The 17,524-nt window shown below is 42.0% G+C and overlaps 1 protein-coding gene across 4 annotated transcripts in view; it reads right to left on the bottom strand.

The window, feature by feature from the left end:
• Positions 1 to 17,524, bottom strand: part of ACAP2 (ArfGAP with coiled-coil, ankyrin repeat and PH domains 2) — a 142,941-nt gene that overhangs the window by 84,390 nt on the left and 41,027 nt on the right. For all 4 annotated transcript variants that reach the window (XM_070406524.1, XM_070406525.1, XM_070406526.1 and 1 more), the window contains exon 2: positions 12,781 to 12,838. In XM_070406524.1, coding sequence (XP_070262625.1) covers positions 12,781 to 12,838 — 58 coding nt within the window. The remainder of the gene's footprint in view (positions 1 to 12,780; positions 12,839 to 17,524) is intronic.

The raw sequence follows: 17,524 nt of genomic DNA, 5'->3' as shown, positions 1-17,524 counted from the left end.
TCTCTCTCTCCCTCTCGCTTCCTCTCTGAAATCAATAAAAATATATTTAGAAAAAATCAATCAATCTGCGGGGGAGAAGGTAAATGTGGAACCATAGATGAAGAGGGAAAGGTACTAAGTAGGATAAAGAGCCAGAATATTTTCAGAAAAGACCTAAAGGAGTCTAATTTAAAATTGTTGCACTAGAGCCTTGAAGAAAAGAAACTGAACATATCATCTCTGCTTCCAGGAGCTCTCATTCTAACTAGTAGACTAGATAAATTTTATACAGCACAAACACAACTGCTACACATGACAATACCATGCATGAGGGAACAAAGGAAGAACATTTAACTAGGACTGAGGGGATTAGGAAGGATTTCTGGAAAAGGTAACACTTGACAGAAGTCCTGAAGACCAATAGGAACAAGCCAATCAGATATGGGTAATGGGAAGATACTACTTTATGAAGAGCATGAGCTAAAGCCCAGAAGTTTAAGAGGACAGGGCTAACAAGAAGTACCTTAGCGCAGCATGAAAATGTATACAAGAGCCAGATCAGGAAAAGCCTATGTGCAATGCTAAGGGGGTTCACATTTTATATGAAGGAAATAGGAAACAATTAATGGCATTAATTGGGTGTGTTGCCCAGAGTTCCATTTTAGAAGGATAACCTAAAAGGGGAAAAACTAAAGGGAGGGAAATATAAAGAATAAAGATAAAGATATTATTTGTTTTCTCCCCCAGAATATTATCTTAATTCAGGATAATGTTTTTGAGAAATGCTGCATATTATAACTCCTTTCTAGGATTCGCACCACACATTAATATATCAAAAGCTCTTAAAAGCTTAGTAATAAAGAAATCTGTTTAACATTTTAAACTGAGTTTTCCACACTTATTTGATCACAGAGACTGAATGAAAGCAGTAAGGTAGGGAGAGAAGAGGTGAAACAAATTCAAAAATTACAGTCGAGTATGGTATACAGTTATGCAGATTATGTCCTAAGAAGGGGAAAAAGTAGTGACTGAAATTTAGCTTGAGCTCTGCTTGCTGAGGGCTACATCTGCTACAAAACTCAATTTCACACTGGCCAGCAGAGACTCTGTGTTAACAGTGTTGGGCCTGTGAAGTGGGCTGAGCTAGATGAGCTTATGAAATAAGCCAAATGGGAAGTCTATCAAATACCAGTGAAAACAGATGTTTGAAGCTCAAAATATAAGAGTGTGTTATAGATACAGGCACAGGAGTCATCAGCAAATACAGTGTCAGTGCTACAGTGCTATATCCTAGACAAAGAGTGGAGGGCAGAGCATGTAGAGTCAAGACCCCATAAAGGAGACTAAAGAAGAAGAGGGAAACATAGGAGGAAAAACAAGAGAATAATTTTACCAAAGTCAAGAAAGACTAAAATATCAAAAGATGGATGGTAAGTTGAAAATCCATAAAAGTCACGTTTTAGAAAGACTTTAAAAATATCTATTGAGGCCCTGGCCAGTTTAGCTCAGTGGATAGAGTGTCGGCTTTCGGACTGAAGGGTCCCGGGTCCAATTCCGGTCAAGGGCGCATGCCTGGGTTGTGGGCTTGATCCCCAGTGGGGGCCGTGCAGGAGGCAGCCAATCAATGATTCTCTCACATCATTGATGTTTCTATCTCTCTCTCCCTCTCCCAAATCAGTAAAAATGTGTGTGTGTGTATATATATAGAATTTGGTGACAAAAAGTCACCAGCATCCCTGGCAAAAATAGTTTTAAGAGAAATTGACTAGGAGTAGGAGGGCTGCAGTGATATTACAGTGATTTATGAAATGCATATAAAGAAGATATATAATAGATCAATGTTTCCTAATATGTAGTCTACAGTATATTCCACAGGAAGAATTCCATGATCAAATAAACCTGGAAAACTCAGTTTAGAAAGTTAAACAGTTTCTTTATTACTAAACTTTTGAGAGCTTTTGATATATTAATAGGTAGTGTGAATCAAAACCATATGAGATGTGACCTCACATCTGTCAAAATGACTATTATTAAAGACAACAAATACCAAGTGATGGAGAAAATGGGGGGAAAAGGGAAACCCTGTGCACTGTTGGTAGGATTGCAAATTAGTACAGCCACTCTGAAAACCAGTCTAGAGATTTCTCAAAAATTTAAAAATAGAACTACTGAATGACCCAGTGATTGAGATAAATACTTTGGGTATTTATCTGAAGAAAACAAAAAGTAATTGTAAAAGATACATGAACTCCTATGTTCATCACAGCATTGTTTCAAGAGCCAAGATATGGAAGCATCCAATAGATGAATGGATAAAGAAGATATGATACATACATACAGTGGAATATTACTCAGCCATAAAAAAATGAAATCTTGCCATATGAGACAACATGGATAAACCTAGAAAGTATTTTGTTAAGTAAAATAAGTCGGAAAGAGTAAGACAATTACTAAAAAATAAAATAAATGAAACAAACAAAATACAAACTCATATATACTGAGAACAAACTGATAGCAAAGGGGAGTGGGGTGGGGAATTAGGAAAAAAAGAGGAAGGGGATTAAGAAGTATAAACTTCTAGTTATGAAATAAGACAAGGGGATGCAATATATAGCATAGAATAGAGTCAATAATATCTTAATAATATAGAGCAATAATATGGTTTCTAGAATTACTGTGGTAATCACTGTAAGGTAAATAAATGTTGAATCATTATGCTGTATACCCGAAACTAACATAATATTATACATTTTAAGTCAACTATTTGATACACACACACACATACACACACACACACAAACACTAGAGGCCCGATGCACGAAGATTTGTGCAAAAATGGGCCTTCCTTCCCCTGGCTGCCGGCACCACCTTCGCTCCAGCCCAGAGCCACCTTTCCGCCTTCCCACACTGCCCAGAGGCCCAGAGCAGCCACTCGGCACCTGTGTATGCAAAGTAACATGTCATCTTTGTTTGGTTAATTTGCATACTCACTCCTGATTGGCTGGTGGGCGTCACAAAGGTACAGTCCATTTGCATCTTTCTCTTTTATTAGTGTAGATATATACACATATATATGCATATACATATATATACATATATCCATATACATAGTCTTGTTACAGATAGCTGCTCTGGACTCAGGCAGCTTAGATTCAAATCCTGCTGCCATACTTAACCATCAAAGTAATCCTGACTGACCTCATTCACCTCAACAAGCCTCAGTGTCTTCTGTATGATTTGGTAACAATGGTACCAAACCAAATAAGGTTATTATAAAAGAATCAAGATAACACCCTTAAAGATCTTAGCCCAATCTGCTACTGGCACATGGTAATAACTTAACAAAAATTTGCACTTCCTTGTCAGAAGTGAGGTTTTCTTTTGTTTTTAATCAAGAGAAATTTATTTTATCTACTTAAAATAAAGAAGTAGTAGAGAAGGGAAAGGAGAAAGGTGGCTAAAGCAAAGTCCTGAGGAGTTAGTGTCTGGGACTGCATAAGAAAAGGGATACTTTTACCACTTGAATGGGAGAAAAAACAGAAAAAGATAATGACAGTTTCTGTTAAATTTCTAGATCAGAGGCAGGAAATAAAGGTTTTCCCACCAAAAGGAAGGAAGAGTCTTAGTCATTACTAAGAATAAAGAACAAAGTGGTAAGTCTTTGAGAAAACAGAAGTATAAGGGCTGCTAAAGGTAATAAAATAAACCTGATTGAATCTTGTAAAAAATCATTTGCATCAAGAATTCCAGGAATATGTAGCTCTGCTGATTGGTTTCACCAAACAGTTGTATAGCTTCTCCTGTAGGGATTTTTATAGCCCAGATATGGGATAAAGAGTATAGATGGTTGGACTAATAAAGTGAGAATTCTATAAAGTAGTTGCTACGGAAGGGAAGTGAAGGTCTCCAGAAGAGAAATAATCTACACTAATAAAAGAGAAACATGGTAATTGGCGTACGACCGCTACCCTTCCCATTGGCTAATCAGCATATCCTATGCAAATTAACTGTCAGCCAAGATGGCGGCCGGCAGCCAGGCAGCTTGAAGCGGAACATAAGGCTTGCTTGCTCCAGTGACGGAGGAAGCCAAGGTTCCCAGGCCTGCTGCCGCCTGGCTCTGAGCTCCTGAAGCAACAGCTCCAAAAGATACAATGTTTCGATTATAGAAGCTAAAAATGGCGGTTAATTTGCATATACCAGTTGCGAGGGAAGACTGAGGACAACATGGAGGCCAAGAGGTACAGAAGAAAGCTAAGTAGAGGCCTCGAGGACAGAAATGGACCCAAGGCTGCAGAGGTGGGAGGTGGGAGGTGGTAGGTGGGAGGGCAAGCCCAGCCACAGCGGCTGCAAGGAGGGACAGTGGCTCAGAGGGGAATGGGCAGTGCCTGGGAGCGGGAGGGGAAACCTGCCTGAGCGCCCGGGAGCGGGAGGGGAACCCGCCTGAGCGCCCGGGAGCGGGAGGGAAACCCGCCTGAGCGCCCGGGAGCGGGAGGGGAAGCCCGCCTGAGCGCCGGGGAGCGGGAGGGGAAGCCCGCCTGAGCGCCCGGGAGCGGGAGGGAAACCCGCCTGAGCGCCCAGGAGCGGGAGGGGAAACCCGCCTGAGCGCCCAGGAGCGGGAGGGAAACCCGCCACGGCGCCCGGGAGCGGGAGGGGAACCCGCCAGGGCGCCCGGGAGCGGGAGGGGAACCCGCCTGAGCGGCGGGGAGCGGGAGGGGAAGCCCGCCTGAGCGCCCAGGAGCGGGAGGGAAACCCGCCTGAGCGCCCAGGAGCGGAAGGGGAAACCCGCCTGAGCGGCAGGGAGCGGGAGGGGAAACCCGCCTGAGCGGCAGGGAGCGGGAGGGAAACCCGCCAGGGCGCCCGGGAGCGGGAGGGAAACCCGCCAGGGCGCCCGGGAGCGGGAGGGAAACCCGCCAGGGCGCCCGGGAGCGGGAGGGAAACCCGCCAGGGCGCCCGGGAGCGGGAGGGAAACCCGCCAGGGCGCCCGGGAGCGGGAGGGGAACCCGCCAGGGCGCCCCGGAGAGGGAGGGGAACCCGCCAGGGCGCCCCGGAGCGGGAGGGAAACCCGCCAGGGCGCCCCGGAGCGGGAGGGAAACCCGCCAGGGCGCCCCGGAGCGGGAGGGAAACCCGCCAGGGCGCCCCGGAGCGGGAGGGAAACCCGCCAGGGCGCCCCGGAGCGGGAGGGAAACCCGCCTGAGCGCCTGGGGGCGGGAGGGGAAACCCGCCTGAGCGGCAAGGAGCGGGAGGGGAAGCCTGCCTGAGCGCCCAGGAGCGGGAGGGAAACCCGCCAGGGCGCCCGGGAGCGGGAGGGAAACCCGCCAGGGCGCCCGGGAGCGGGAGGGAAACCCGCCTGAGCGGCGGGGAGCGGGAGGGTAACCCGCTAGGGCGCCCTGGAGCGGGAGGGAAACCCGCCAGGGCGCCCTGGAGCGGGAGGGAAACCCGCCAGGGCGCCCGGGAGCGGGAGGGAAACCCGCCTGAGCAGCGGGGAGCGGGAGGGAAACCAGCCAGGGCGCCCGGGAGCGGGAGGGAAACCCGCCAGGGCGCCCGGGAGCGGGAGGGAAACCCGCCTGAGCGCCACCCGCCTGAGCGCCCGCCGGGAGCGGGAGGGAAACCCGCCAGGGCGGCGGGGAGCGGGAGGGAAACCCGCCTGAGCGGCGGGGAGCGGGAGGGAAACCCGCCAGGGCGCCCGGGAGCGGGAGGGAAACCCGCCAGGGCGCCCTGGCGCGGGAGGGAAACATGCCAAGGCGCCTGGGAGCGGGAGGGGAAACCCAGCAGGAGTGGTTGGAAGCAGGAGGGGAAACTGGCTACAGCCCTTTCACAGGGAACAGCGTCCTCTGGAGCCAGGCCGCTCTGAGCCTGTAGGCCTGTGCATAGGCCCTGAGCGGCCGAAGTCCGGAATGTCCGGCCTAAGCTTGCAGGTGCCAAGCGGCTGGGGTTGGGGTGGGAACATCCCTAGGACCCAGGCACTCCAAGCTGGCGCACACCCAAGCGGCCAGGAAGGGGGTGGGAATGTCCCCTGCAGCAAGTGAGCAGACAGCAGGGCCCTGCTGGCCACTGGCCGTGGCAGCGAGGGCCAAGCAGTCCCTTGCAGGGCCCCCACAGAGAGCAGACACCAGGGTCCTGCCTACCCCTGCAGTGGCGAGCCAGAGAGAAGACAGCAGGGCGCTGCTTGCCCCTGACCCCAGCGGCGAAGGACAGACAGGCCCCTACAGAGAGCAGACACCAGGCCTACGGTGGCGTCAAGCAGGCAGGTCCGCAGAGAGCAGAGCAGGTCTAAGCTGTCAGTAGGACATCCCCTGAGGGCTCCCAGATTGGAGAGGGTGCAGATCGGGCTGAGGGACCCCTCCTTCCCCGTGCACGAATTTCGTGCACCGGGCCCCTAGTATTGTAATAAAATCAAGAGTAGCCTGAAAGGTTTCATAGCAGTATTATTCATCCAAAAAGTAGAAACAACACATCACTATCAACAAATGGATAAACAAAATGTGGTATATTCATACAATGGCATTTTATTCAGCCATAAAAAAGAAATGTTGGAACACACTGCAACATGAACTGACAAACCTTAAAAACATTATGCTACATGAAAGCAGTCAGTCACAAAGGGCCAAATATTTTATGATTCTGTTTACATGAAATGTCCAGAATAGGGACATCCAGAGACAGAAAGTAGAATAGTGGTTGCCAGAGGATGTTGGGAGAGGGTAGGAGTGACTGCTAAAGGTATAGAATTTCCTTTTGGGGTGAAGAAAATGTTCTAGAATTGGATAGTAGTTATGACTGCACAACACTGTGAATATACTAAAAACTACTAAATTGTGCATTTTAAAATGGTGTATTTTATGTTAAGTGAATTTTATCTCAAAAAAATAATTACCAAAAAAAAGGGTGCACTGAAAGGAAAGTGAATTTAAAAGAACTCTGAAATACCAGAAGTAGATAGATTAAAAGACCAGGAGTCTAGATGAGCTTGAAGAACAGAAGCAATATGAGTAAAGATTATAACTGGAAGAACGGGAGATTCAAGTTAGAAAGTAAGATATCAGCATTCCATATCTCAAGAGATTAGAATTTTGATTGGTGAGGCATAGAACATGGCCCTGAAAATAGGTATCAATATTAGAATAGAGGTCACTATTACAGGAGTTGGAGAGAAAATGAAATTGTCATATAGCTGAACCATATATACACTGCTGCTACTCAGAAGAAAGACTAACTTGGTGATAAGATACTTGGTCAGTTGTCAAGATCCATATTAGATGACAGCTATGACTGAGATAGAACTGAATAATATAAGCCTAGGAAGAGGGAAGAATTTTACCTAAGAGTAAATGTCAAATTAGTCAAAATTATCAAGCTAGTAGTTCCAATTCATTAAACTGTGTTTTTTTTTTACTAAAGTGAAAACTATGTCATGGGCACTTGCCAGATAATGGAAATACAAATAACTTATTTGCTGATTACCCTTGAGTACGTAAGATCCTCTCTAACTCTCATTTTTTTATGTGCAAATTCGGTATAATAACAACTCTGCAACATTGTTGTGAAGGTCAGAGATAAGTAAAACTTAGAACTTGGTACCCTAAGTGCACAAGAAATAAGAGGGTTATTTTTCCCTAAAGACAGCCTGTTTTCAAGGAGCTAATAATCTGTTGAACACCATTATCATTAACATTACTATGTGCCAAGAACTGTGCTAAGCACTTAGCATTTATTAACATATCTTATTCTCATAATCTATAATAATAAAAGCATAATATGCTAATTAGACCGGACAGCCAAATGACCTTCCGAATGGAGCCGGGGCTGTGAGGGCCGAGGCAGCTACCGCGGCTGCAAGGGCCAAACCCCTTGCACAAATTTCGTGCATCAGGCCTCTAGTAACCTTATAAGACAGATAGAAACTCTTATTTTCCCTATTTTGGAGATGAAGAAACTGAAGCATAGGAAGACTGAGGAACTTTCCCAAGACTACACAGCTTAGTAAGTGGTACAACCAGATTCAAATGTAGGCAGCCTTGTTCAAGGCTTTGTCTCGTAACTGCTAATAAACAAAAATTACAATATTATAATAATTTAAATGGAATTTTGTGCAAGTAGCAATGCAATACTAGAAAAAGAACCTAAGTTGGGTAGTAATTGAGCTGTGATTAAAAAATATATATATATATATATATATTTAGGAAGAGGGAAGAATTTTACCTAAGAGTAAATGTCAAATTAGTCAAAATTATCAAGCTAGTAGTTCCAATTCATTAAACTGGAGAGAGGAAGGGAGAAGAAGAGAGAGAAACATCAACTGGCTATGTCCTGCAGACCCCCCAATGGGGATCAAGCCTGCAACCCAAACAAATCAACCACCTCTTGGTGTATTGGTTGATGCTCAACTACTGAAGCACACCAGCCAGGCAACTGAACTGTGATTTAAAGGGTATCTACTTAACAAACAGGGAGCAAGTATGCCAGTGAGAAAATGCAGCAGATACAGAAATTGTCTAGATGGCAACTATGATGCTCTATGACAGTGATGGCGAACCTTTTGAGCTCGGCGTGTCAGCATTTTGAAAAACCCTAACTTAACGCTGGTGCCGTGTCACATATAGAAATTTTTTGATATTTGCAACCATAGTAAAACAAAGACTTACATTTTTGATATTTATTTTATATATTTAAATGCCATTTAACAAAGAAAAATCAACCAAAAAAAGGAGTTCACGTGTCACCTCTGACACGCATGTCAGAGGTTCGCCATCACTGCTCTATGATGTCAATGCCCAAATGCCTGCCACAACGGACAAATAATTGGACCCAGTAAAGCAATGCCCCTCATTGAAGCAATATTCATGAGGAAGAGTGGCATACATTATAAGCAAAATAAATATAAGCTAAGTCATCAAGCTAGTTTAACCTGTTGCCGGCATGATTTACAATATTAAAGGTGAAACTTGCCCTGCACAAAGTTATGAAATCACTAAACTAGTCTTGGGCAACCTCTCCCCTCCACTAGTCCTTCAATGCCACCACCTTCAATAACAACCATTCTAACACCTCTCAGGCTCTCTGCTCTATGCTAACTCCTCATAATTCTAAAGTGAAAATGATAGATAATAGCTTAAGAATTTGGAGAGTACATTTATAAGGAATTAAGATCTTAAATTAGAAAAATATAAAAATAACTATGGAACTTCTTTTTGGATAGAAGATGATATTGTCATAAAAGTCAAAGTTTCCACGGTGCCTTTAAGTAGCCCTTTGAGAGTAAAATGTCAATACTTTAATAACTAGTTTTGGATTTGAATCTTTTGGTTTTAGAATTCTACCAGTCTTCCAACTCCAACTAAACGATATAAAAGAAAAAACCTACTCATAAAAGCAAAGTCATTAACAAAAATTCTGTCAGTGGACTGTTTGGATACTTTAAATTGTAAGGCTCTCCTCACCCCCCCAAAAAAATTTCATGTGATTTACATGCAGTTCTAACCAAAGAGAATAGATGCCCTATTATACTACTCTGTGATTCTTTAAAAAAGCCTTGCCTTTTATATATTCTCTCATAAATCTACCAGAAAATCAAAATAGTATCTTCTGTTGCCTACCTTAAAGGTTTAAGAACTGTTTTAAAGAGTGCTTAAAAACGAATATAGTACCTCAGGAATTATCCTAAATAATAAAACCCTAATATGCAAATCAACCGAACGGTGAAACGACTGGTCGCTATGATGTGTACTGACCACCAGGGGGCAGACGCTCAATGCAGGAGCTTCCCCCTGGTGGTCAGTGCGCTCCCACAGGGGGAGCGCCTCTCGGCCAGAAGCTGGGCTCATGTCTGGCAAGTACAGCTGCGGTGGCAGGAACTTCTCCCGCTTCCACTGCAGGCAGGCAGTAAGGAGCAAGGGGTCCCACTTCAAGAGGACACAGGCCAGGCTGAGGGACCTGCCCAATGCACGAAATTTCGTGCACCAGGCCTCTAGTATAACGATAATAATCCCAGACATTTATTTTTAAGTAAAAAGTAAAGATTTAAAAATAATATTCTTATTAAAAATTGTAACATTAATTCTTAAAAACACTTGCCTGGAAGCTTGTTAGTGTTCCTCAGAAAATTTCCAAGTGGCATGTGCTCCCCCAACATGGATCCAGAAATACAGTGGTGCACAAGAGCACTGAACTAAGAATAAAAACATATGGGTTCTAATCCTGATTCTGCCTCTTCTAACTGTGATATGAAGCAAGTCCCCTTTGCCATATGGGCTTTGGTATTATCATCTCTAAAATGGGAATACCACTTGTCCTACCTACCTTACAGGACTATTATAAAAATCCAAAAACATGCTGTATAACAAAGTGCTTCTAAAATTTGTATGTTTTACATATATAACTAATACTGTTTTATATAGTTTCTATACTATTTACATTATATACCTATGTATGTATATTTCAAGATTTCAAAACATTTGAAAAAATCATCAGACTAATTTTTATATCCTTGCTACTCAAAGTGCAGTCCTGGAACAACAGCATAGGTATTACCTGGAATTAGGTTAGAAACAAAGAATCTCAGATACTCAGACTTACTAAATCAGAATCTGTATTTTCACATAAGATCCCCAGGTGATAAGAATCTAAGCACAGTAAGGTTTTAGAAGCACTGCTTTACACAGCAATACCATTTACCATATCTATAATAATAAAAGCGTAATATGCTATTATAATTAGACTGGACGACCTTCCAGATGTCCTTCTGGATGACCTTCCAGATGAAGCTGGGGCGGTGAGGGAAGCCCAGGTCGCTGGTGCCTGCCAGAGGCCAGAGGGAAGCCCAGGTCCCAGGTGCCAGAGGGAAGCTGGTGCCAGCAGCCGGGGGGAGGAAGGCCTACTCTTGCACAAATTTCGTGCGTCGGGCTTCTAGTCTATATATATAAAAGCCTAAGCAACCATTACGACTGAACGACCAGAATGACCGGTCAACCAGTCACTATGATGCACACTGACCACCAGGGGGCAGATGCTCAACACAGGAGCTGCCCACTGGGGGTCAGTGTGCTCCCACAGACAACTTCCCGCGGCTGGCTGGTGGCAGTGGCCGTTCCTTCTGCACCCAGCCCGGCGACAGTCGCCTCCTCTCCTGACCCCACCAGGGCCTTCGGGCCCCAGGCTGGGATGGGGAACCTGGGGTGGGTGGCAGTGGACACGGCCCCTTTCCTAGGGGTCTTGAGGGCTGGTTCCCTCCGCGGGGCCTGCAGCCAACCTCCCACACCCTGTCCTCCCCCCGGCCGTCAAGCCCAGTCTGGCCCACGGTCCCTCCCCGAGGCTGGCAGGCCCTGATCTGCCCAGCCCTCATTGGCCCAGATTGCCGGCCAGGTCTAGGGACTCCAACCATGCACAAATTCGTGCACCCAGCCTCTAGTAATTATATAAATAGGAAACTATTTTCAAAAAAGGTAATTTAGCCGAAGCCAGTTTGGCTCAGTGGATGGAGTGTCGGCCTGCAGACTGAGGGGTCCCGGGTTCGATTCCGGTCAGGGGCATGTACCTGGGTTGCGGGCACATCCCCAGTGGGGGATGTGCAGGAGGCAGCTGATCGATGTTTCTCTCTCATCGATGTTTCTGGCTCTCTATCTCTCTCCCTTCCTCTCTGTAAAAAATCAATAAAATATATTTTTCAAAAAAAAAAAAAAAAAGGTAATTTAAATATATACATCTAATTTATTTCCAGAAATTTTTCACTGAATAATAGTTATGTAAGATCAGAAACACCCAGCCAGTATGGCTCAGTGGTTGAGCATTGACCTATGAACCAGGAGGTCACAGTTCTATTCCAGGTCAGGGCAAATGCCCTGGTTGCAGGCTCGATGCCCAGTTGGGGGGCATGCAGGAGGCAGCCAATCAATCATTCTCTCTCATCACTGATGTTTCTATTTTTTTCTCCCTCTCCCTTCCTCTCTGAAATCAATAAAAATGTAAAAAAAAAAAAATCAGAAGCCATGTCCTAGTCATTCTCGTATTTCTGCCTGTTGTATAGCAGACAATGTCTCTTGAGTAGAAGCAAAAAAACACACAAGATTATCAATAATTAATATAGAAGATAGTAATCAATGTACATTTACCTTTACAGAGAATATGACCACTTAATATTAATTATTAAATATATATTAAGCATTCTGGCAATAGCTCTTTAAAAATATGAGTTTTTGTTTTATTTTATTTTATTTTATATTTGAACATGGCCACACTCAAATTTATAAACAGGAACTTACAAATTTATAAGCATCAAAAAAGATAGTTACAATCTTTTTGATGGGGACAAAGGGAACAAACTTCCAACAATATAAAGAATATGTAGTGAGCTTGAAAGTCAGACATGAGGCCCTGGCTGGGTAGCTGTTGTTTAGAGCATTGTCAAGGTTGCAGGTTCAATCCCCAGTCAGAGCACATACAAGAATCAACCAATGAATGCATAAATAAGTGGAACAACAAATCAATGTTTCTTTCTTTTTTCTATCTTTCTTTCTTCCTTTTTTTTCTTCCTTTCTTTCTTTCTTCCTCTCTCCCTCTAGAATCAATAAGCTTTAAAAAAAAATAAAGTCAGACACGGTTCAAATTCTTGCTCTGGCACTTTGATTAGATTTTGAACAAGCTAGTTATTGTTCCTCGCCTCAAGTTCCTCATGTGTAAAATTTGGATAAAAATAGCATGTACCCACACAGAGATAAAAGAAGTAATGTGAATCATCTACTATTATAGGCACAAATTATTATTTATAGAAAATAAGAATGTTTTAAAAGTTAAAAAAGTAAAATTTACCTTATCAAGTTTTAGTTCCAATTCTGCCACATCTCCTTCTACTTCTTCTAAAGCAGCTCTAAAAAAAATTATATACAAAATAAGTTACTTTATGTGTTTAAATGTATACTTTACTCTTAAAATTACTCTAAGTAAAAAAATAGATATAAATACTTAAAAATTATACTTCACATAAAGTATAAATATTTCATAATCATGAAATACAATAAATAATACAATTATTATTTAAGGTAATGAGAGAACACATTGGGCTGATTTACTTAAAGCATTTATACTTTTCAAAGTAATAGAACTAATTAGAACTATTTAGCACATAAATATTTTTAAATGAGTAAGAAATTTTAGAAGTTGAGCCTTACAAAGGTTCCAATTTCTATTCAACAAGTAACCAAACAGCAAAGCATCCTTGGCAACCAAAAAGAAAATCTTTTACTTTTAGAAATAACTCAGAAGGATGCCACCCTTGTTTAATGTTCCATTTATTTCCAATGTATTTTTTTAAAACTTTATTGTTGAAAGTATTACAAATGTCCCCCTTCCCCCCCACTCTTGACCTCCTCCATCTACCTCCTATCCCCTCCCCAAGCCTTACTCCACTATTGTTTGTCCATGAACTATGTATATATGCATATAAATTCTTTGTTTAAACTCTTCTGAAATATGTCAGTCTGTTGCATGTTTCAATGTTTCTGGATGTGTTTTGTTCATCAATTTATTTTCTTCATTGGATTCCACATATAAGTGAGATCATGCAATATTTGTTATTTTCAATGTGATTTTTAAAAAATGAGCAAATACTCTTACTTGTCAGGATTATGATAAAAATATAATACTATAGTACTTTATGTCACACTACAGGCAACATTCAAAAATTAGAAATTTGGAACAGCAACAACTAAAACTTTTTAAGTATAATAAAATTTTATTAAGAGTAATATACAACAAAATGCAATTCATTTACTATAAGCCATATATACCATTTTCAGATACCTTCTTGATAAACTAGCAACTTCCTAATCACTATCTTTTTTAATTAAACAAAATTTGTTTCAGTTGAATAGTAGTGGAGACTAGCAACTCAAAAAACTATTTTGAACTCTAGATAAGAAATTCTCAATTAGACAAAAAAAGATGAGAAAGATAGCTAATATATAAGCTCTATTCCCAGAACTATCAATTTAACCTCTGTGAAACTTCTGAAGAGTCATTTTTATCAGCTTGCGATTCCACTTCTCCATTGGTTACATTTATTGAAAAATATTTTTAATCTCACAAAGAAAATTATATATTTATAAATTATTCAGTAAATAGATGTATATTCCATAAAATAAGATACTCTAACACACAGTTCAGGAAAACAAGAGTTCATAAAAACAGAAATGTTCCCCCCTAAGTCTGTCATTTTCTTCAGCAGCGTTTTTTGAAAGTACATGTTGTTCCCTTAATCCAGAAAATGTTTCTCCTTCACATTAATCCTCATACTCTTCACCTACTATATGCTACTCATCATTTAAAACTTAATTCACAAAAGAAAATAATTTGATAGAAGGATATTCATTGTTTATAATAGGTTGGAAGACTACATGTCCAGCAATAGAAAATAATGTAAATAAATAGTAGTATAGCCATACCATTATGTGAGGCAGCAAGTTTTTAAATGAGATTGATATATATATCTACTGACATGGAAAAATACTACAGACTATTACATGGGGGGGGGGGGGGGCGAGCAAGTTACAAAATTAAACGTAGTGTGAGGTCAATTTTGTGGGGAAAAACTTTGATGGTATACATATAGAAAAAATCTGGAAACATATTCATCAATCTATTAATGACAACTTTGGAGAATGGGGATTAGAGAGCAGGGTGTATAATTAGGGATTTACACCTTTTACTACTCATATTTCTAGATTCTTTTAATATTTACAATAACTATGCATTTTAAAATAATTTTTAAAGCTAATGAAGAGGGAAAAGAAAAAAATTTAGACATTACCTTCCTAGGAGGTGGGTCCTCCTAGAACAGTGATGGCGAACCTTTTGAGCTTGGTGTGTCAGCATTTTGAAAAACCCTAACTTAACTCTGGTGCCGTGTCACATATAGAAATTTTTTGATATTTGCAACCATAGTAAAACAAAGACTTATATTTTTGGTATTTATTTTACATATTTAAATGCCATTTAACAAAGAAACATCAACCAAAAAAATGAGTTCGTGTGTCACCTCTGACATGCGTGTCATAGGTTCACCATCACTGTCCTAGAAACTCTTCCCCCATACACTCAGGCTCAATTACATGTCCCTTCTGTGCCCCCAAAGCACCTCACATATATCTCTATCATTGTTCATTTCTCCCTTAGCAGTATATTCAACTTGTTTGTTGACTCAATAAAGAAACTCCACAATTTTCACTTTGTTAAAAACTCTTTGTTTAACCTTTATATAATTTAGCTTGACACAAACTTCAACTTCTTTCAAGCAAATTAGTTGAAATGATCAACTTAAGATTTGATTTAGTTGTTGGTTTCTACTGAACATATACAGTCACATGCAGCCTAACAACCTTTCTTCCAATCAACGTCAGACCATATATACGATGGTGGTCCCATCTTAATAATAAAGAGCTAATATGCTAATTAGACCGAAGAGCCGAACGACCTTCCAGACGTCCTTCCGGATGAAGCCGAGGCTGCGAGGGCCACCCAGGACTGCAAGGAGCTGCGAGGGCCGGCCAGGGCTGTGAGGGCCAGCAGAGGCAGCCAGGGCTGTGAGGGCCAAGCCCATTGCACCAATTTTGTGCATCGGGCCTCTAGTAAGATTATAATGGAGCTGAAACGTTCCTATCACCTAGTGTTGCCATAGCCATTGTAGCCACAGTAAGGTCTTAAAGTCAGAGCACAATTCAGTACCCATGTGTTTGTGGTGATGCTATTTACAGGAAAACTAGTCTAATGTTTTATTCTGAGCAGGTAGGAAATTAGATTTTTTTCCCTCACACACACAAAATCAGTAGTACTTTAGAAAGCTGCTTCCATTTCATCTGCCCTTCTCTAACAGCCTGAATTTCTTGACCAGGGAGTTATTTAGCATATTCAAGCAGGTAAAATGACACTATAATTACAGTGGGAGTTAACATCCTCCTACTATGCCATGAAAGAAGATGATGGAAGAAGAGATGGCCTATCTATTATGTTGGAATCAATAAATCAACAGTGACTAATGACTGTTTAACAGCCCCATCCAGTTTTCACAGTAGAGCGTGTAAAGCTAGAATGAAGGCACCAGTCATCTACAGAGGGGTAATATCACTTTAATGAGGAAAAAAGGAGAGTTAAGGAAAAAAACTGCAAAATTACAGGCTATATAATGTTGCGTTCAACTTGGCCCAGAAAAATAAAGACTGAGGAGGAAGGCACTTCCATTTGCAATCTCAACAAACTCAAGCATGTCTATTTCCCAAGAATTCCTGTCACAGTTATGGGCAATACATTTAGGGAGAAGAGAGCACTATAAACTTCATGGGGGAAATGAGATTTCTATGTAGAAAAGTTTTCTGTGACTGATAATACTGTAAAGATGACCAAGTATTTCAAATAAGACTGAACTATCAGCAGACTCACAATGAGAGAAAGAAGCAAGATGGTAGGGACATCTAGGATGAGGCCCCAACAAAATTATCAACAATTACAATTCGAGACCTGTCATATTCCCCCTTTAATGGTTCTCCATTACCCTTTTCACTAGAAATGGTATTTAAGGCTTAAGATATATGCAAATCAGAGCAGGTAGGTGACTACATACTGAGCCTTTCAGGGTTCTCGCCATGACCTATTATCATGGGCTGCTAAACAAATCACATCTACAACTTTCCCAGATTCTTCCATTAACAACAACATCCATATTAATACATAATAAAAATAATTTTGCCTTACATTTTCACTGTTTTATAACTGGCATGGCACCTGCATGCAAGATATAGTATTTGTTATATTAAGAGAATACAGTCTAGTAATGTAAAATAATAAAGAGAAAAAAAACTTAAGAGGAAGTGAGAAACAACCCCAGAATCACAGAATCTTGAATTGGAAGAAACCATAGCAAACTAATGAATGTCAGAACTGTTCAATGGAAGTACAGCAGTTGTTTAGAAAAGCATTTCAGCCCTAGCCAGTTTGGCTCAGTGGATAGAATGTGAGCCTGCGGACTGAAGGGTCCCAGGTTTAATTCCAGTCAAGGGCACATGCCCGGGCGGCAGGCTCAGGAGGCAGCCAGCAGTCAATGATTCTTTCTCATCATCTATATTTCTATCTCTTTCTCCCTCTACTTTCCTCTCTGAAATCAATTTAAAAAAATATATAGATATATAGAGATATAGATATCTATATCTATATATCTATATATCTATATATAAAACCCTAATATGCAAATAGACCGAAAGGCAGAACAACCGAACAAATGAACTGAACAATCGGTCACTATGGCGTGCGCTGACCACCAAGGGGGTATGTGCGGAACATGGCAGGCATTGGCAGCAGGCAGCAGAGCGCATAACATGGTGGGCATCAGCTGCGGCGGGATGGTGGAGCAGTTGAGCAGGGATGCCAGGCCAAGGCAGGGCGCCAGTTGCTGTCATCAGGGCGAGCCTCTGGCAGTTACTAAAAATTCTTTGTTCCCGTGTGCCGCAGTCCCACCTGGTGCTCGCACTTGCTGCCAGCGCCAGCCCCACTCGCAGCCCCTCCTGGC

The sequence above is a fragment of the Myotis yumanensis genome, unplaced genomic scaffold (genome assembly GCF_028538775.1).
Source record: "Myotis yumanensis isolate MYYU_CA2020_CCGP unplaced genomic scaffold, mMyoYum1.0.hap1 SCAF_2, whole genome shotgun sequence".
In the NCBI taxonomy this organism is placed as follows: domain Eukaryota; kingdom Metazoa; phylum Chordata; class Mammalia; order Chiroptera; family Vespertilionidae; genus Myotis; species Myotis yumanensis.
The sequence above is the reverse complement of the archived record's forward strand: the minus strand, read 5'-3'. Positions and strand labels throughout refer to the sequence as shown.